The sequence below is a fragment of the Amphiura filiformis genome, chromosome 20 (assembly GCF_039555335.1).
Source record: "Amphiura filiformis chromosome 20, Afil_fr2py, whole genome shotgun sequence".
NCBI classification, from domain to species: Eukaryota; Metazoa; Echinodermata; class Ophiuroidea; order Amphilepidida; family Amphiuridae; genus Amphiura; species Amphiura filiformis.
This window is the reverse complement of record NC_092647.1, coordinates 14,393,557-14,415,823: the sequence shown is the minus strand read 5'-3', so window position 1 is coordinate 14,415,823 and position 22,267 is coordinate 14,393,557. Positions and strand designations below refer to the sequence as shown.

Below are 22,267 nucleotides of genomic sequence, written 5' to 3'. Positions count from 1 at the left end.
TAAACATGGAATTCTGAAACATAGAGTGACAGTGTGATCCATCCACGTTAATTGATTAAGTGTCATTGCTCAATGATATTGCAATTGAAATCACGATTCCTGGTTTGTATTGAGAGATATGGATTTTGGTAGAGCGTTTTACGTAAAAGTCCTACTACGTGTAGCTAAGAAAACTATTACTAAAAATAAATAATAAATAAATTTCGGATTTATATAGTGCCTTTTTCAGCTAGATCTTGAAGGATTCAAAGCACTGTAATTTCGCTGCCATGGTGAATCATCACAATCAGATCGCATCATCTAGGCCAGTTGCAGCCGAAACTGGTGCAGACCTATCCGCACTTAGATTGTAACACCCACCAGTTATAATTATCTGTGCAGCTAACCAAACGTCTAATCACCGATTTTTATGAAAACAGGAGGAAACCGGAGATCCCGGAGAAAACCTGCGAGAACTAGCACGGAATCGGGATAAAATAAATGCACACACAGTCCTTGGGCACGGCCGGGGCTTGAACCCGGCACCTCAGTGGTGCAAGGCGAGGGAACTACCGCTGCACCAACTCTCTCTCCCACTACACTTGATTTTCGAAGGGGCCAAATGCCCAAGTTTCTAAGCAATGAGGTCTCTTTTAATTTGCTCCCCAGATACGTTTATGGAAGCGTTAATGTGTCATATCCGCCTTGTCCCCAGATAGGGATGTAATTTCACGTAAAATCGGGATATACTGTGGCTTAAACACCAGTTAAAGACGCAAGATAAGATGCATTATCCACAGATAAAAGAGACGCGAGGCCCGGCATCCTAGGTTTTCATCCATTGTTTATTCTTTAATATGAAGACCGAAACATTAACAGCAGTTATCTATGGATGCAACGCTGACGGGCTGGCGCCAAGATAGCTATTAACCTCTCGTCGCTTGAAGCTCTGCAAATTCTAGTCTGAAGCTACGTGTGCTGGTATAGGTCATTCCAAATGGCTGCAGTATAGAAAGAAATTGTATACCAATTTGGATCTTGGGATTTTCACAACATTGTCGTACGATATGATAGGGCACAGGTCAACTGTATACGAAGGAGTGAGAGAAGCTGATATAATGGCGATCTGATGCTTCGTCGTAATTCATGTGATGAAAGCAGAGTGGACACTCCCAGTGCTCGGCGATGGCACAGTGGTTAAATGTGAATGTGGTGCGAGTTTAGGTCATCCTCAGGGATGCCTATAATCATGATGATGCGATCGGTTCGCCGCTGAATTGCAACAAGTGATGTGGATGTTGCTCCAATTCACACAGAGCTTACATGTTTGGTGATACAGCCCTTTCATGGTAAAAGCAGCTCGTCCAAGCAGTTCTAGTAATGGCTAGCATTTTTCATTGCTGGTAACCACACATGTGACCGTGACATCTTGCTGATGGAGATACCCAGTAGATAAACACGGTATGTCTCTTATAGTGTCACTCCAAAGAAGTGGAGACTTGGGTAGCAAGTTGCAACAATCTGCAACTTGCCATTGTGGTAGTCTTACACCTACAACAAGCAACACCCGTGGCAACACCAAATAGTACATTAAAAGATGAGCCCAGTATTCTAGCTCCTGTAGATGTCTATAGTAGCAACTGCTTTTCTTTTTTCCTTGGACTTCATGGAGGTCATGAGTGTAACATGATCAGCCTAGAAGATGACTTCATTCAAGAGCCAAATGTGTGATGTCGTCTATCAATATGATGAATAGACGATGGGCAAGGATGGATCCCTGTAGAACACCTGCATTCATCCGTTTCTCGCTAGATACCTCATCTCCATTTAGAATAACTTTTAGTGAAACGTCATCTTCTCTCTTACTCTGGTTTCATAAGAGGACGGGATAAGACCGTAAACCCAAAAATAATGGTACTTATCAGTTGGATAAGGCGCCTTAGCTGGGGTTTTGAGAATAGCCTTTTTGAATAGGCCTTTAGAAACAATAGATAGGTTTTAGTTACTTCTTTTTGTAGATGTCAGCAAAGCCTCCGTGGGGATATCCGCCACCACGCAGATTATTATTGATATCATAATCTAGGAGCATCCAGGAAGAAACAAACAACATGGAAAAGCGTAAAAGTGTTAGAGAGGGAGTTGAAAGCTAGGTTCTTGGAAGCAATCCATATCTGAACTAAAAGACAAACCGTGACAAAGGGTTAGACATCGACCCTGTCGGTGACAACCTCCTGACCCCCTGGAACGAAGTGGGCGCCACAACATCTTCATCTGTGACGTCATCGGAGGTGTATCAACAACATCACTAACAACAGCAAATCTTCAGAGCAATAACTCTTCAGAGTATATTGAAGGTGCAAAATTAACGATAAGACATGCTGTTTAACATTACCGCCGCGTTCAGAAATTCAATCATCACGACACTAGCAAATAAACAGTAGTTTTATTTCTAAATTAGTTAATTTAAAAACCGTAGTCATTTTTAAATTCTGTCTTCGATTATAACGATGTACACATCGACGCTATAATTTAAAAAAATGACCGATGCTATTTTTCTGAAATTTTCAGAGTATGTAGTATGAACATGTAGAAATATAATCAAGTAGTTGCCCTACCTGCTCTTCACCTAAAATAAAAAGTCCCATACCTCAATAATAATGAAACCTATTATTAAATTATATTCAGATCGAGTTCGAACCAGTTTCGAACAATGGGAGACGGGAATAAAAACCCATGCGGCGTGCAGAGATAACTCACTCGTTCACACACACTCTCTATCACGCTTTCCTTGAGACACATCAACATGGGGTTGTAGCAGTATTTGTATTATTTTGTATGGCACTAACATGAAGAGTAATAAATAGAAGTGACGTAGTTAATCGGATTAACTACCATAGCAATAGAAGAATACAATTTTGGCTATATCGCCCGCACTACAACGTTCATGCGGTACCGATGCTTTGAGCCATAGATGTCAAAGAAATGCTAATCACTTGCACATGTAAGATTAGTCACTTTGAAAAGAGCGGTATTGTATTCAATCTATTATATGATTGAAGACAGGTGATGAGTGCAACCTGCTGCAGTGCAGTGCGGTATATTCAAATAATGTATTCATCTATTGCTATGGTAGTTAATCCGATTATGACGTCACTTCTACGGCGTATTGAGATAATTGAACTTAACAATAAACAATAGGAAACAAAGGATTTATTGACTGTTTTATTGATTTTTCACTACATTTAAAAATGCCAAGTACTATAGACATGATATACATCATTTTAAAGCTAATTTCAAGCAGAATATTTTGGTTGAATATCTCAAAAATGATGATTGGCGACTTCAGGGCTCAATTGTGCTGGATGGTTACATATCACCAAATAAACGTTTACATTTAGTCTGATTTCACCAATAGCCTACCGACTCGCCACTTGTTACAATGGTGGCAGCGGTGGGATAATAAGAGGATTTGTAGATCAGATGGCGATCCTTAAAGGTATTGGATTATTTTATAAGTTTAAATTTATTTGCAACATAACTATCATGTTTTTAGTGTGTAAGTCCAGGGATATGGTATGTCCCGGGGTGTAAGTGATGGGATGGGTGGGTGGGGGGTCACTGGGTTGTGTGTAAAGTGTGGGGTGCATGGATGCGAGAGGGTGATTGTATTTAGCATGAAAAATCTACTTTTGATCACGAGTACATTTTGTGAGGCTATCCAGCATGTCCAGTTGGAGGAAAGTGTGTCTTCGACTCTCTTAATAATACCTTAATTTTACTGCTATATGAGATGCAAAAGAGTGAAAATGCATTCTACAAAAGAGTGACAAAAGTGAAAACTACTCCTAAAGAATTAAAAATATTCTTTCAATGTCCCTTACATCACACCTTGAAAGAGTGGTTTTCACTCTTTTAAGAAGTGATTTTCATTATGTTAGGAGTAGCTTTCACTCTTTTAGGAGTGATTTTCACTCCCTTTTGAGTTATTTTCACTCTTATCACTCCAGATTGGTGAATTAGTATATTTTATATTTCCAAATACTAGTAAGAATGTTTTCAATTTGAACGTATAAATGATGTTACAATATCACAAATGTCACAATTGTTTTTATTACAGTTTTCATTAAAACAGAAGTGAATCGTTGACAAGTTGACAGTATGACCGTTGTGTTCTTATTGTATTTTTCGGACCGTGATAAAAACCGTTTATCATCATAAACATGGTAAGGGCTGTATCAATCTTCTCTGTGCTAAAATGCTTGTGACTTGAAAAATTGCCTTCCCGGTGCCGCGGCTTCAGAAAAACGAGCACTTCACGGTTGTTATGAGTCAAATAATTGTCAGAAATTGAGCTTGTAGACTAAGTTTACTTTAACCGTTGTATTAATCGACTGTACAACATTTGTACAAGATTAACTTGTAATTCACATGTTCGTCCATATAGGGAGTTGAATCTAACAGATTTAGGTTTTTGTCGTAATCTTCCTTCTTGTCGTCTACAAATTATTAGGCATTTGCTGTCGAACTGATGTTCTTGCCGATCACGTGAAACTGAATTAAAAGTTTCTACGTGTTGATTATTTTGTTACTTCCTTGCTTACGATTCACTAATGTTATTGTTACGGGTACTGATCGTTAACACCTCACTATTAGTATTGGGTGCGGTTCGAATGCTTCGGACAAAACCACATTTGTCTAGTAGCAGACGTTTGGCTGTTTTTCTGAATGCAGGACTCATTCCAGCCAGGATCACTGCATCACACCAGCTCCCAGAAAACACAAACCAGGCTCCAATAAAATCTAACCACGGGATTGTATTCAAAGTAAAGTTTCTGTATGTGACAACAGCAAAATACGGTATCCAAACAATAGCGTATGTTATAGTAATGGCGGCAAATATTCGAATGACTCTCCCTTCTGCATGTAGAGCCGATTTTTTGTTGCAGTGCTCCTGACTTGGTCCATATCGTTCTTGGATCTCACGGATTTGTCGACGTGTTATTCGGTACAAATGGATGTATATCAAGGTGATTGTTATTAAAGGCAACAATACAATACAAACGCCACTAAAAAATGTACGATATAAGAAGACGTCAGAATTTCTAAAAAGTCCAGGGACACAAGTCGCGGCGCTGACTGAATAAAACGCAGGAGGCCCAGGAATTAGAAGACATGCGTAAGAAATGGCACATATGAACCAGGTAAAGATAATAAGTCCAATTACTCTTCTTTTAGTAATAAGTTGAGGATATCGTAGAGGTTTCGTGATCGCAACGTATTTATCTACAGTGAGATATATCAGTGATATGATGGACAATAATGGAAATAAATGTAGAAAGAAACACACCCAGACGCACAGATCGTCCGAATACATCCTCTCCGCATTTGCTGCTGGAGCGATGTACGTCAAAGTAGCAATACCGGTGCCGAAGTCAGCGATGGTTAAAGACAAAAGGAAATACCTGTTGTTCTCAGGAATACTTGTTACATGAGGTAACACCACAAGACAGATGAAGTTACTCACAACAGATAAGATTGCAGTTACAGAAGCAAATGAAGTGCGTAGTGCCAAATGTATCGGACTGTAATCTTCAACACCGTGATAAGAGTCGTTTGCCATCGTAATGGTAAATGTTGTATCAATCTACTCTGTGATAAAATCAAATATCTGCTTGTGGCTTTAAAATGCCTTCCCGGTGCCGTGGCTTCAGGAAAACGAGTGCTTTACGGTTGTATGAGTCGAATAAATTGTCGAAAGCTTTGCTTGTGTTTTTAAATCGCTGTATATACTATTATTAATCGACTGTACAAAATTAAGGTTAGCAACTATTTTAAACTGTTGCGATTTGGTAGTTCACAGCATCGTTTTTACGTCGCGTTTACTAGTATTTAAAACAAACAACTGTATATTCTCAACATACGGTACTAGTTTTGCAGACAATCTAGATAACACTAAATCGTTCTTTGCAGAGACGTTTTGTTAAACTGAATTTGCAAATTTTCAATAACACCACAAATCGCTATCAGCAGACAAATCTGTGTGAAGCTGAATTTACACTCAACAATGCTCAATCGCGAGTTTGTTTTTAGCCAATAAGATGGAGCGTATTAATTTAAATTGTGAAAAGCGCTCTACCTCATTGGTCAAAAACAAATCGCCTGTCGCTCCGCGACTGAGTGTAAACTCGGCTTTATAAGATGTTAGTTTTATTCACATAACAACATAACAATACATGATGCTCCACTCGCATGACGCAGTATAACGTTAATGGATATTTTGAACAAGAAATTGAAATAAATTTATCTTTGTTAGGGTGATAATGGTGTCACTTAGACAATAGACAAGAGATGGACTTTTCTTTGATTATGTGCTTTGACCTTCAGATGTTATTAATATCGTCATAAAGTCACAAATTGTATTTTATGTAAGATTTCCTTAAAGAAAGCTCTTAATTTGTCTCGAGATTTTGGTTTGATGAACTAATGGATCCTTTGAAAATAAAATTTATTTTTGTTCTGGTATTATTGACAGATTCAACAATTGATGCATGGGTCAGAATTGTGAAAACCGCTTTGTTCAGCTTGTCCTGAATTTTATAATATACTCAGTTGAATTATTGCAGATTTCGCATATCTGTTAATATATACTACCGTAAAAACTCGATAGTTAGCATAATGTGCTTACTATCTATCGCTTTTAAAAGATGCAAACATTAAGTGCTCCATCCACAAAAGAGTTAAGGGTTTTGAGCAAATCATCGATACACATAGTTATATACGAACAGGTAAACCTGCAAATTTGCGTCTCAACCCCATTTAATTAGCTCAGTTTGTAAAGCGCAGGCCTTTGGTACAATATATCATGTTTTCAAAAGCGCTCGATTAAGCACATATGCTAACTATCGAGTTTTTACGGTATATAGAGGTGCATGCACCAACAATACTCTGTTCTTTCAATATTAGTGAGAGGTGAGATGAGATGAGGTGATGTGAGGTGAGATGAGTTGAGGTGAGATGAGGTGAGATGAGGTGAGATGAGGTGAGGTGAGTTGAGGTGAGATGAGATGAGGTGAGATGAGTTGAGATGAGATGAGGTGAGATGAGATGAGGTGACATGAGGTGAGATGACATGAGGTGAGATGAGATGAGGTGAGAGGAGAGGAGATGAGAAGAGGTGAGATGAGAGGAGGTACGATAAGATGAGGTGAGATGAGATGTGAGGAAGTGAAATACGATGAGGTGATGTGAGATATGGTGAGGTGAGATGAAATGAGGTGAGATGAGGTGAAAGAGATGAGATACGATGAGATGAGAGGGGTGAGATCAGATGAGGTGAGATGAGGTGAGAAAAAGCAAAAGTTTCATACAAAAACAACAAATGCAAACATACGCTACAAACAACAAAAACTCTACCGACTTTATTCATCGCATCGTATCATATCTCATCTCATGAATGCCTATGGTGATAGTTGGTCGGCAGTTGCCATTGCAAGCATTAGTCTTGTTCTTGCAACATTTAATACATAGTGATTGACTTACATGATGCAAGATTAGATTAAAAGTGTGTGTATTTAAAAAAAAGGAAAGACATTTGTAACGTTTCAATTGTAGCATGAAGACATTGACTTTTGCAAACTTGATACGTTGCGTTTATTGTATCACGTAACCAGTTCAGCGGGATTAGTTCCAGACACATCCCAGCAAGTTTGCAGAAGTAAGTACTGGAATTCGATTTATTTACAAATGCTATCTATTCTTGTCCTCTATTCACCAAAAGAAGCAATCAGATGAGATGAGGTGAACTGAGATGAGGTGAGATGGGATGAGATGAGATGGGATGGGATGAGATACGATAAGATGATATGTGATGTGATGAGATGAGATGGGATGGGATGTGATGAGATAAGATGAGATGTGATGTGATGAGATGAGATGGGATGGGTGGGATGAGATCAGATGTGATGAGATGAGATGAGATGTGATGAGATAATATGGGATAGGATGTGATGAGATAAGATGAGATGTGATGAGATGAGATAAGATGAGATGTGATGAGATGAGATGTGATGAGATGAGATGAGATGAGATGGGATGTGATAAGATGAGATGTGATGAGATGAGATAAGATGAGATGTGATGAGATGAGATGAGATGTGATGAGATGAGATGTGATGAGATGAGATGTGATGAGATAATATGGGATAGGATGTGATGAGATAAGATGAGATGTGATGAGATGAGATAAGATGGGGTGAGATGAGATAGGATGGGGTGGGATAAATAACATGAGATGAGATGAGGAGAGACGAGATGAGATAAATGAGATGAGATGAACTGTGCACATATCAGCCCGGCTAGCTCAGTCGGTAGAGCATGGGACTCTTAATCCCAGGGTCGTGGGTTCGAGCCCCACATTGGGCGACTTTATTTTCAATAACTTTTTGTTGTTACTCGGTTCGTTGCGTGTCATTTTTATTTTAATAAATAATTTGGTAACGAGTAAATTTGTAGTGCAAAGTCATTAAGAATGACATTGTCCTTTTGCAAACTTGATATGTTGCGTTCACTGTATCACTTAACCATGTCCAGCGGGGTCAGTTCTAAACACAATATAGGAAGTTTGCAAAAGTAAGTTACCGGATTCGATTTATTTTACAAATGTTATTTATTCTTATCGTTTATTCATCAAAAGAAGCCAAGACGAGATGAGATGAGATGAGATGAGATGAGATGAGATGAGGTGAGATGAGAGGAGGTGAGATGAACTGTACACATGTCAGCCCGGCTAGCTCAGTCGGTGGAGTATGGGACTCTTAATCCCAGGGTCGTGGGTTCGAGCCCCACGTTGGGTGACTTTTTAAATACATTTTTTGGTTTGTCTTTTGTTATTACTTCAGTAATCATGGTGATTAAAATTTTGTTTTCTGATTCGTTTGCTCATTTGTCGGTTATTTGGATGCATGATAAATCTACACTCATATTTTAATTATAGAAATATCTCTCATATTTTAATTATAGAAACACATCTACAAGAAAGATAACAAACATAAAAAAGCGAAAGACAAGAAAACAAATTTGATAATAAGAAACACATAAAGGAATATTCAACTTGAGAAAAAGCAAAAGTTTCACACAAATGCAAACATAGGCGACAAACAACAAAATTAATCATTCATTTTAGATACACAACGCAATATCTTGAAACTTGGAACTTGATACCCTCTATCCTGAGAAAATGAACAATTTTGCACAAGATACACTAATGAGGGCTAATATCGTTATTATCACGTCGCTATTAACACTCCTTACGCTATTAGCGCTAATAGCGCACCTCACGCTAATTAGCGATATTAGCGCTAATAGCGCCTACCATCCTGAGATAATTAACATTTTTTCAAATGATACACTAATGAGCGATAATATCGTTATTAGCACACCTTATGCTATTGGTGCTAATAGCGCATCTCACGCTAATGAGTACTATTAGCGCTAATAACGCCTGCCATGGTGAGAGCATTTTTAGAACTTTTGCAAATGATAGCCTACGCTATAAATGATAAAATTAGCACAACTCATGCTATAGCGCGCATTACCCTAATGGCCACTATTAGCGCCTACCATGCCCAGAACATTTTTACCACTTTTGGAAATAGCTCGCAATTGGTTCACTACCATACGCTGGCGAAGTTACGTAATAATCGGATTAACTACCATAGCAATAGGTCAAAACAATTTTGAATATACCACGCTGCACTGATACGTTCCCGCGGTACCTCTGCATTGAACGATATCATGCTGATAACTTGCACCTGTAAGATTAGTATCTTTGAAAAGACCAGTATTGTATTCAATCTATGATTGCAGACACACACAGGGGATTAAGTTCAACCTGCATGTAGTGCAGCGCGATATGTTCAAAATTGTTTTGACCTATTGCTATGGTAGTTAATTCGATTAATTACGTAATTTCACCAGCGTATTAGCACGAAATAACAAATGTTTGCTATTAGCACGCTATCGTCGTTAAAAGCGAGGAAAAATGCAAATACCGCGCATTTTGCTAGTGAACAGCGCTAAATATCCATCATCATCGCACCTTTATCTGCGTTTACTGTAACCAGTCCAGCGGAATCAGATCCAGATCCAGACACACCCAGCAAGTTTGCAAAAGTAGTACCAGAATTCGATTTTTTACAAATTCTATCTATTCTTTTCATTTATTCATCAAAAGAAGTCAAGAGATAAGATGAGATGAGAGGAGATGAGTTGAGATAAGATGAAATGAGATGAGATGAGATGAGGTGAGATGAGATGTGATGTGATGAGATGAGATGGGATGAGATGAGATGAGGTGAGATGAGGTAAGATGAGAAGGGGATGGGATGGGATGAGATGAGATGAAATGAATAAGATGAGATGAAATGAATAAGATGAGATGAAATGAGACGAGATCAATAAGATGAGATGAGATGAACTGAATACATATCAGCCCGGCTAGCTCAGTCGGTAGAGCATGGGACTCTTAATCCCAGGGTCGTGGGTTCGAGCCCCACGTTGGGCGAATTTTTATTGCTTTTTATTTTCCATTATTATACTTGCACCTTGGGAAGCAGCCCAAAAAAAAATCGATTTTCATCATCTAAATTAATAATTAAGATATTGAAATGTTTGTTAATGTTCCTCCTACAAATCACATTCTTTGAAAACTTATTTGATTTATTGTTGTTAAAGAGTTATGTGCGTTTACAAAAGTGTTGTTATTTCAGCCCTCTTTACAACATAACTCAAGAACCACAGGACCTACACAAGTATATCTGTGATATTTGAATTCCTCTACACACGAGCTATGAAATGATCAATGCAAATTTTGCCAAAGCTCACTGCCATTCGCAAGATGCTGTGAACTACCAAATCGCAACAGTTTTAAAATAGTTGCTAACCTTATTATAGTTTATGGGTTGTCTTGACTTAACGATTTGTTAGTCCATACAGGACCAACGCAATATTTAGCACCATAATCAACGCCGTCAGGCGTTGGTCCTTATAAATCCGTTCGCTACCCCCAGCAGTGCACCCTCATTGTAATAAACAGTGACCAAAACCTAACCAGTCGATAAGTTACGTCATGAATCCAAATATGGGAAATAGTCCCGCCCATCATTCGGGCCATCATTCAACCGCATCTATTACATAACTGGGACTCTCAAGTCATCTCAAGTACTTGGTATCCCAATCGATTGATTTTGATAATGCAATCAAAGCAATACAAACTTTTGAGGTTGCTTACCAGTGCATGGAAATAGTAGATATCTACTATTTTCCATGACCAGTGTAAATCGGGCTGGTATGAAGTACATGAAAGTTTTTTGTTGCTATATCCAGTTAGCAGCCTGCACAACCGATTCTTTTGTTTAGCAATGCTCACTCAGTCATTTAATGAGGCAATACAAACGATCGAATTTGGTGTTGAAATGAGCTAAATTTTTAGTTACACCTTTTCGATGTAAAATTAATTTTCTCGGCCAAATGAAAAGCAATCATTTTCATTTTTTCAGTAAATGTCAGGAAAAATTGTAGTGCTTGATACTGTATTTTTTTTCAAATTGTAGTGTTAAACTTAGGCGCGAAATTTAGTCATTTAGTGTAAGATTTTCGATTTTGATAGGCTTAAACTCTGTCCGCGAGCCTTTTTTGGATCAACCTTTTAGCTTTTCAAAGTAAGATAGTTCGCTAATGAAGGATTTTTCCCAACTTTCTAACGCACATCACCGTGAGCGATATATCATAGTTTTGTCAGAATTTGCGTTTTCATTTCACTATTTTAACTGCCGGCTGACCATTTTTCAAAATCAACGAGTGAAATCTAAGGCTAATACTAGCATTGTGGATCGATATCCCTGGGTTTAATAGGAATACCGGCATGGCTACAGTGTTGCTAGAACTTCAATATAGCAAAGAAATTCCCAGGCCTATAGCGCTCCTACTGATCATGTTTAACCAGAACACTCAATTGGGGATTTGGGCTACCAAATCGCTGGTCGGGCAATTTGCTTTCAATGGAAAATTGACCTGGATAAACAACAAAGGAAATATCGACTATTTCTGTTGGTTGCTCTCGAGATAAAAGTACTGAGTTAGACATTTTCTGAGTATGAAGGAAAAAGGGTAAAATAAAAACGGAAATTCTAACAAAACTATAATATATAGACCCACACGATGTGCTTTACAGAGGTGGAAATATCTTTCTTTAGCAAACTATATTAGTTTGAGACGCTAAAAATGAATTCCGTAAAAAGCTCGCGTGCGAACTGAAGGCCTATAAAAACAAAAAATATCACACTAAAAGACACAATTTGATGCTTAATTTTAACACCAGGATTTGTAAAAAATGTATATCCAAGCACCAAGTTTTTAACTGACATTACTGAAGAAAAAAAATATTGCTTTATATTTGACCGAGAAAATTAATTTCATAGCAAAAGATGTATCTCTGAATTGTGCTGATTTTAACATGTATCGATCGACTTTCAGCGCGACTAAGCATTTCTAAAGAATCAGTTGTCCAGGCTGCTAACTGTATCAGTGCAGAGATAATGTAGGCCTAATCAGTGTTAACAAAAAGTCATTTGTATGATTCTAGGTTTGTTTTCTTTTTTTATTTAATTTTGTCACATCTGTCGATAGGCCTAACCGTGATACCATTAAAAAAGCTAAAAGAACATCAATTCTACACACCGTTTATTTGGAACTGAACTTTGATTTATTAAAGTCATAATGTACGATCTTATAATATGAATTTGGTTATTCTTTTCAAACCTGATTTTATGGCATATTTGTAATGTATACACATGTCACAACTTGCATTTAAATGGAATCAGCCAAATTTGTTGTGTTTGTAGGTAAACAGAGTAAAGTTCGATATAAAGTCATAATTCAAGAATTATGACTTTATATCCTCCTATAGAACTGCGTGTTAAACGGCCAAAATAACAAACAGTGTTTACCTCGTTATTTCAGTTCAAAATGGACAGAAGCCATTCCCGATAATTAGGGCCTATTACTGGTATTATTTCAGCATTTTGAATATATAATGACAAATTAAAAATTTGAAGAAATCGTACATTAACCCTTTAACACCAAACTGGAAATAACAGAGTGAGTAAAATAAAATAAAAGGCGATACCACTCGCAAGTAGGCCTACTGTTGAATGTGTTGATATTTCAAATGCATGTGAAAAAAGGAACGGAAAAAATCACAGTATATTTCTTTAATCCCGAAGGCATGAAAGGGCATGTGATTACTATTTGAATTTAGGGTTTTGATTTAAACTATTTTAATATCAAATCTTTAAAAAAAACATGGTCTTCTCGTTTTAACCGAGGGGCATGGGATTCATCACTTTTAACTACGTCATTCACGGACGGAGCTGAGGCAACGGCTCTCCGCTCCGTTGATAGTAATACTTTCCTGGTCTTTGTTTCATTTTAAAGTTACAAACAACTAAAGACAAGACAAGACAAAATTTTAAAAAGTGCACTGCTTTCATCGTTTTTCAATTTTGGCAGCCGTCTGTTTGTATGAGGCGAGGTCCAAAAAGGAACACTGCAAAATCTAAATGTTTATAGGCCTAATTTGCCATATTTGGTAGAGATACAGTACTTAAAAAGCTAAGGAACGTTCATAAATACTTGGGGCTGGAAAATTTTGATTTCGGTATGTCAAAACTTTTTGACCCCCTACACATGTTAAACTTTTAGAACCACTTTTTTTTTTTTTTTTATATTTTGTAACCCCACACCAAAATCACTCAAAACACCCGTTTTAGGCCTACTTATGAATTCCAAGGGGTCATAGGTCAAAAACCATAGGTCGCAGAAAAATGTTATGATTGACGTTTTGATCCAAACATCCATCTTAGTAAACTGATACACTTTGCAAGATGTATATGTCAATTTTCAAAAAAATTCCCATATAAAAACTTGTTCTTTTGGTCAAAACTGAACAAAAATCACCAAAAAATGCCATTTTTACCCATAAATTAAATGTATTGAATAAAGCGATGGTCTCTTTTGCCTTATTCCAGGGTCCTAAAATAATGGAGAGAATTTAAACATCATTAAATGAAGAGTTTGGTTCCAAAGACTGTTTTGTGGGATTTTCTATTTGAAAATATTGAGTAGCAGTAACCTTGCCACTCTAATAACATTGGCGTAGTAGAATATATAATATTTTGGCAAATAATTGCAAATCCCTTTAACTGCCCACGTGCGAAGAAGAAAAGGGCATCAAGTGCAATGGCAGCCATTTTAAAACCTTGGATTTGACAATTTTAGGGACAAATCTATTATTGAAAGAGAATAAGCCAGATGTGCAAACATATCCATTCCAATCGTTAAATGTCATTTAAACTTTAGAATGTAAAAATATTCCAGCAAAATGTTACACAAGGCAGCTATTGAACGAATGCCTTTTTGAAACAAACTCTTGAAATATTGTGTTAGTAAAGAAAGTGAATAGGCCTACCTCACTTTAATAGGAATTGGACTAAACTACAAATCAAGTAAATGACTACATTTTATGGCGATGTCGACATTTTAAAGAAAATTAACACAAATTGGCGCTGACTGGAAAATAAAGCTCTTCCCATATCCTGTCGGAAAACCATGTCCATGTAAAAAAAATCCCTTCGTCTGTTGGCGGGTAACTTCTTGAATTCCTAGTTTATTCGAAGCATGCAAAATAGCGGCGTCATCCATTTTTATAGTATTGTAAAACAAATAATAATAACAGAGGCCTAATGATAAAATGAAACGATGGCCACCCCCCAAAAAAACCTGTATAATGTGCGCAACCTACAAAGTGAAGAACTTGAAAAAGAACATTTCAGCCCGAGTCACGGGTCAAATAATCGCCAAGTATCTTCGTAACCATTGATTTATATGGGACAGGAATAGAGGTTAGATGAGCGTGTTTATAGTGAGCCCGATTATGCGGTCTTTCGCTGGACTGCCACGCAGTCTATATTTGTTTATGTTTTACTAACCATTGCAAATATAGACTACGCGGTAGTTTAGCTAAATAACGGAAAGATTGTCTCACTATAAACACGCTCCATGTTCTATAAGCCGCATGTCCTATCAACGACTGCGATACCTTGTTTAGGACATTCTAAAGAAGTACCTGCTGCATGTGCAACCATGACTGTTTCAAAATAGCCCGCCAAAGTCATGCAGGTAACTCCGAGGTCGTGCATTGAATTAGTTTGAATGACGAATACTACGGAAACCAGTGCCTTTTGTTAGAAGTCACACATGAGTGAAGTGGATAACCTCTATTATCAAAAGTCCCGGGGAAAATCTTCAATAGTTTCCCAATTGAAGAGGACATAGATAAATTGAATGAATGAATGAATGGACATGATTATCGATATTGTTACACAATAGTTGTGTTAGATGCAAAGCTGGAAGCTAGTAGTTGGCAGGTGGAAGGCAAGTCTAATCTGATTGGCTAAATATCGTCAGTAGCTATCAGTAGGCGTGGTTAGTCAGTTTGACATTTCCTTGACTTTCCAAGGAGGATATGTCGGATCTATAAGGACCAACGCCTGACGGCGTTGATTATAGTACTAAATATTGCGTTGGTCCTGTATGGACTACGATTTGTTGGCTGTCTGTGTAGAGAAATTAAAATTTTGTTTCAAAATTCACACAAATTACTTACAACAACAAAAACAACAACAAACTTAACTTAAGAAGCAAAGTCAAAACTTGATAAGCTGTATAAAGAAACTACTAAAGGAGCTATAATAAGGGCAAGAGTCAAGTGGTTTGAGGAGGGTGAAACCAATTCTAAATATTTCATGGGGCTCGAAAAACACAAAGCAACTAGAAATTCAATTACAGAACTTAAGTTAAAAAACGGTAAAAATATCACAGACACAGATGACATTCTAAATGAATCTGTAAATTATTATACTAATTTGTATAAATCAAAAGAAATAGAAGATAAAGATAATGATGCCTATATTAACAAAACTCGTGTAGAAACATTATCAAATGAAGAAACAATCGAATGTGAAGGGTTACTAACAATTGAAGAATGTACAAAAGCAGTACAAACACTTAAACTTAATCGATCACCCGGAATTGATGGATTAACTCCCGAATTTTATAAATGTTTTTGGTCTGATATAAAGGAAATGGTTACGAACTCCCTAACTGAAGGTATTGAAAGAGGTACATTGTCATTCTCTCAGAGACAAGGGATTATCAATCTACTTTACAAAAAAGGTGATAAAAACAATTTGGATAATTTTCGACCTATAACTTTGTTAAATTATGATTATAAAATATGTACTGCTGTGCTATCAAATCGTGTCCAAAATATTCTTAAAAAGATGAGAAAGTGAAGAACAATGTGGATATGTTAAGGGTCGTTTCATTGGACAAAACATACGAATTATTGAGGATGTTATTGAATATTGTAATGGTAAGAATAATGAATGCGCTATATTATTTATTGATTTCCAAAAGGCTTTCGATTCTTTGGAAATAAATTTTCTGTTGAAGTGTCTAAAAAGATTTGGTATTGGCTCACAATTTTTAAAATGGATAATAACCATTTATGCCAATATAAATAGCTGCATTTCAATGAATGGATGGTTATCAAGATCATTTGAATTAAAAAGAGGTATTCGTCAAGGCTGTCCATTATCGGCCTTATTATTTATTATATATATCAATAAATATTAAAGATAATGTAGATATTAAGGGTGTCTCTTTCAAAGAGGAACCAGACCTACAAATTAAAATTGTTCAACTAGCAGATGACACCACTGTATTTGTAAATGACATGGATTCTGTTAAAAATGTTATGGAAGAAATTGAGAAGTTCAGCTTTCTTTCAGGAATAACTATAAACAAACAAAAAACTGAGGGAATGTGGCTGGGAATAAATAAACCCTCCAATTTAATTCCAGATTTTAAATGGACCGAAGGTCCAGTGAAATGTCTTGGTTTATATTTTGGGAAGGATAAGAAGATTACCGAGGACCTTAACTGGAAACCTAAATCGACCAAATTGCAAAAAACCTTAAATAGCTGGAAAGCGAGAAAACTAACATATTATGGTAAAATAACTATTATCAAAACGCTGGGTATCTCACAAATACTTTATAATGCCAGTAATGTAAATGTACCCGAGTATGTTGTTAAGAACGTTAACAAACAAATTTTTTAATTTATTTGGGGTTCCGAAAGAGAAAAGGTTAAAAGAAAAACAATAACAGGTTATATGGAATATGGTGGTTTGAAAATGATAAACTTAGAGCATCAAATAGCTGCTTTAAAAATAAAATGGGTTGCTAGAATTCTAGATGGAAATAACAATAATGCTATATGGAAGAAAATATCACAACATTGGTTCAAACAGCTTGGTGGCTTGTCTTTAATACTCGAGCTTAACTGTAATGCGACAGACATAAAAGCTTGGTATACCCTGCGAAACAGAAAAAGGAAAAACATTCATGTAAACAATAATACTGTATTATGGGGAAATACAAATATAAGACATAAAAATAAAGTTCTTTTCTTCAAGGAATGGATTGACGCAGGTGTAATACGCATGAAAGACATTGTTATAAATAATAAGTTTATAAATTTAAATGAACTATCTCAAATTATCAAAAATCCACTGAACATTTTCTTATTTCACAAATTAATTCATGCGATTCCAGAAAACTGGAAAAAAGGGGTCAGGAGTAATTCTATGTCCTCCTGTAAAGAAAAATCGTCCACTATTTTTGAATTTCAGAATAAGCAATTTAAACATATATCCATCCTTGAAACGAAAGAAATTTATAGTATGTTAAATACTAATCTGGAGAAACCTGTGTGTATTCAGTATTGGGAAAAACATGGCGTGTATGAAAGTGTGTGGGAAAAGGTATTTCAATTTAAAATTCGAAACAGAATTGAAAATATATTGGGGCAATTCCAATTTAATGTGTTATACAATCTTATTAAATGTAAAAGGAATTTGTATTTATGGAAACTTAGTAATTCAGATACATGTGATTTTTGGAATAGTACAGATAATTTGGGACATTTCTTTATGTGTTCAAAGAACAACATATTCTGGATTAAATTTTCAAATTTTATTTGTCAAATGGAAAATTGCAACTTGTTTAAAATAAACCTGGAAAACATTTTATGTGGGTGGGATATTGATAGTAATGAAAAACATTTAGCTAATATTTTAATTGTTTTGAAGCGTTTTGCTATTTACAAATCTAGAATAATATACAATGATACTGGAAAATCTATACCTATATTGATGTTATTTATTCAGGAAATAAAAAGAATTGATCAAATAATGTTGAATACAAAACGAAAACTGAGAATAAATATAGACAAAGAAAAATGGAATCACTGCAAAATATACTGGAATATTAAGTGATAACATTATATTTATACCATAATGGTACGATGAAAGAAAAAGAGAAAGAAAGAATATAGAAAATTTCATAAATAATGGCGTAAGCTAGACAATTTATTTGTCAAAGATAAAAAATTATTAAAAAAAAAGAATCGACATTGATTCATGTGGTTGGCAGTACGGTAAAGTGTACTGGAATGTTATGCAATCTTGTCTTAAATTATGAGGTTCTAATATGTACAGGCCTGTAAAATGATAACATGATGTATTGAACATGAAATCCCAATCAAAATACATTGTATGATAATAATACATGTAAGCCTATGTATGATACAATAATAAGATGTATGATATGACATATGAATTAATATGAGTAATGTCAAATCAAGTGAAACATGATATTATGTAATAATTATGAGATAATAATGATATGGAAAAGAGATAATAACAAAGAAATAAAGGCATTTTGCCTCACCTCTTTTAAAAACGTTTTCATGACCTTTATCTAACCCGACATGTAAATGTTATTAAAACGTTTTGAAAAAAAAAAAAAACATTTGAAGAACATTTCTGTGTTTGCTGGGTGAAAATATTATAACGTAATGTTATTTAAATGTTGACAAAATATTTGGCAAAAAATGTTTGCAAAAATAGTTTACAATAACATTTTGAACACATTTTAAAAATATTGTTGGAGTGTGTTTTCATACAAAACGTTTTAAAACGTTTTCATGACCTTTATATAACCCAACATTTTAATGTTATTAAAACGTTTTTACCTAAACCAAAAGCCAAAATATAACGTATTTAAAATGTTTTTAAAACGTTTTTGTGTTTGCTGGGTTAGTATACTATTTCATAGTTTCAAATATGCATGTTTTTAAATTGAATACATAGATGTTACAATTACACTGTCACAAATTGTTATTGGTTCAGGGCAGTCTGCTTTAGATTTCATGAAAAGAGAAGTGAATCATTGACAAGTTGACAGTACGACCGGTGTATTCTTCATGTCTTTTGTAACATAAACATGATGCTGTGTCAATCTACTGAATGCTTGTGACTTGAATAATTGTCTTCATGGTGCCACGGCTTCAGGAAAACGAGTGCTTTACAATTAATATGAGTCAAATAATTGTCAGAAATTGAGCTTCAACATTTATTTTATCTAAGTCACTGTATTAATCGACTGTACAATATTAAAGATCTTGTAATTTCACATTATTGTCCATAGGAAGTCGAATCTTCCAGATTCAGGGTCTTGTCGTAATCTCCCTTCTTGTCGTCTTCAAATTATTGCCCATTTGCTGTCGAATTAGTGTTCTTGCAGATCACATGAAACAACGGAATCAAAAGTTAACACGTATAGATTACTTTGTTGCCTCGAGCTCCTGACTTACGATTCACCGTTGTTATTGTTACGGGCACTGATTGTAAACACATCACTATTAGGTGCGGTTCGAATACCTTTGACAAACATGCATTTGTTCAGCAGACGTTTGGCTGTTTTCCTGAATGCAGGACTCATTCCAATCAGGATAACTGCATCACACCAGCTCCCAGAATACGGAAACCAGTTTCCAATAAAATCTAACCACGGGATTGTATTCAAAGTAAAGTTTTTGTATGTCGTATAAACAAGATACGGTATCCAAGCAATAGCGTATGTTATGGTGATGGCGGCAAACATTCGAATGATTCTCCCTTCTGTATGTAGAGCTGATTTTTTGTTGTAATGCTCCTGACTTGGTCCATATCGTTCTTGGATCTCACGAATTTGTCGACGTATTATTCGGTATAAATGGATGTATATCAAGGTTATTGTTCCTAAAGGCAGGAATACAACACAAACGCCACTAAAAAATGTATGATATAACAAGACGTCAGAATTTGCAATAAGTCCAGGTACACAAATGGCGGCACTGACTAAATAAATCGCAGGATGCCCAGGAATTAGCGGAGAGTTAAGAGAGGCATCATAAATGGCACATATGAACAAGGTACAGATAATCAGTCCAATAACTCTTCTTTTAGTAATAAGTTGAGGATATCGGAGAGGTTTCATGATCGCAACGTATTTATCTACAGTGAGATATATAAGTGATATGATGGAAAATAATGGAGATAGATGTAGAAAGAAGCACACCCAGACGCACAGATCGTCCGAATAGACCCACTCCGCATTTGCTGCTGGAGCGATGTACGTTAAAGTAGCAATGCCGGTGCCGAAGTCAGCGATGGTTAAAGACATGAGGAAATACCTGTTGTTCTCAGGAATACTGGTTACATGAGGTAACACCACAAGACATACGAAGTTACAAACAACAGATAAGATTGCAGTTACAGAAGCAAATGAAGTGCGTAGTGCCAACTGCATCGGACTGTAATCTTCGGCACCGTGATAAGAGTCGTTTGCCATCGTAATGGTAAATGTTGTATCAATCTACTCTGTGATAAAATCAAATATCTGCTTGTGGTTTTAAAATGCCTTCCCGGTGCCGTGGCTTCAGGAAAACGAGTGCTTTACGGTTGTATGTGTCGAATAAATTGTCGAAAGCTTTGCTTGTGATTTTAAATCGCTGTATATACTATTATTAATCGACTGTTCAAAATGAAGGTTAGCAACTATTTTAAACTGTTGCGATTTGGTAGTTCACAGCATCGTTTTTACGTCGCGTTTACTAGTATTTAAAACAAACAACTGTATATTCTCAACATACGATACTAGTTTTGCAGACAATCTAGATAACACTAAATCGTTCTTCGCAGAGACGTTTTGTTAAACTGAATTTGCAAATTTTCAATAACACCACAAATCGCTCTCAGCAGACAAATCTGTGCGAAGCTGAATTTACACTCAACAATGCTCAATCGCGAGTTTGTTTTTAGCCAATAAGATGGAGCGTATTAATTTAAATTGTGAAAAGCGCTCTACCTCATTGGTCAAAAACAAATCGCCTGTCGCTCCGCGACTGAGTGTAAACTCGGCTTTATAAGATGTTAGTTTTATTCACATAACAACATAACAATACATGATGCTCCACTCGCATGACGCAGTATAACGTTAATGGATATTTTGAACAAGAAATTGAAATAAATTTATCTTTGTTAGGGTGATAATGGTGTCACTTAGACAATAGACAAGAGATGGACTTTTCTTTGATTATGTGCTTTGACCTTCAGATGTTATTAATATCGTCATAAAGTCACAAATTGTATTTTATGTAAGATTTCCTTAAAGAAAGCTCTTAATTTGTCTCGAGATTTTGGTTTGATGAACTAATGGATCCTTTGAAAATAAAATTTATTTTTTGTTCTGGTATTATTGACAGATTCAACAATTGATGCATGGGTCAGAATTGTGAAAACCGCTTTGTTCAGCTTGTCCTGAATTTTATAATATACTCAGTTGAATTATTGCAGATTTCGCATATCTGTTAATATATACTACCGTAAAAACTCGATAGTTAGCATAATGTGCTTACTATCTATCGCTTTTAAAAGATGCAAACATTAAGTGCTCCATCCACAAAAGAGTTAAGGGTTTTGAGCAAATCATCGATACACATAGTTATATACGAACAGGTAAACCTGCAAATTTGCGTCTCAACCCCATTTAATTAGCTCAGTTTGTAAAGCGCAGGCCTTTGGTACAATATATCATGTTTTCAAAAGCGCTCGATTAAGCACATATGCTAACTATCGAGTTTTTACGGTATATAGAGGTGCATGCACCAACAATACTCTGTTCTTTCAATATTAGTGAGTTCATTTGTGCAAGTTCGTTCGTTTCACAATGACATAATATATCTATTCTTAAACAGGGAATGGTTAGATGAGATGAGAGATCAG

The 22,267-nt window shown here is 36.0% G+C and overlaps 2 protein-coding genes and 3 non-coding genes across 5 annotated transcripts; 3 read left to right on the top strand and 2 right to left on the bottom strand.

Annotated features, from left to right (window-relative positions):
* Positions 1-4,576: 4,576 nt before the first annotated feature.
* LOC140142136 (G-protein coupled receptor 52-like) lies at positions 4,577-5,599 on the bottom strand. The gene has a single exon (XM_072164102.1). It carries the CDS (start codon positions 5,597-5,599, stop codon positions 4,577-4,579), a length of 1,023 nt encoding a protein of 340 aa, XP_072020203.1.
* A 2,728-nt stretch (positions 5,600-8,327) lies between these two features.
* On the top strand, positions 8,328-8,400 carry Trnak-cuu (transfer RNA lysine (anticodon CUU)). Its single transcript has one exon. It is a non-coding gene; the product is annotated as a tRNA-Lys (tRNA).
* A 358-nt stretch (positions 8,401-8,758) lies between these two features.
* Trnak-cuu (transfer RNA lysine (anticodon CUU)) lies at positions 8,759-8,831 on the top strand. Its single transcript has one exon. It is a non-coding gene; the product is annotated as a tRNA-Lys (tRNA).
* Positions 8,832-10,467: 1,636 nt separating this feature from the next.
* Trnak-cuu (transfer RNA lysine (anticodon CUU)) lies at positions 10,468-10,540 on the top strand. The gene has a single exon. It is a non-coding gene; the product is annotated as a tRNA-Lys (tRNA).
* A 9,271-nt stretch (positions 10,541-19,811) lies between these two features.
* On the bottom strand, positions 19,812-20,834 carry LOC140142135 (G-protein coupled receptor 52-like). Its single transcript, XM_072164101.1, has one exon. The coding sequence runs from the start codon at positions 20,832-20,834 to the stop codon at positions 19,812-19,814; it is 1,023 nt and encodes a 340-aa protein (XP_072020202.1).
* Between the last annotated feature and the right edge of the window lie 1,433 nt (positions 20,835-22,267).

Excerpts from the sequence above, each read along its gene's own strand:
- LOC140142136 (XM_072164102.1), bottom strand. The coding sequence starts at position 5,599 with ATGGCAAACGACTCTTATCACGGTGTTGAAGATTACAGTCCGATACAT.
- LOC140142135 (XM_072164101.1), bottom strand. The coding sequence starts at position 20,834 with ATGGCAAACGACTCTTATCACGGTGCCGAAGATTACAGTCCGATGCAG.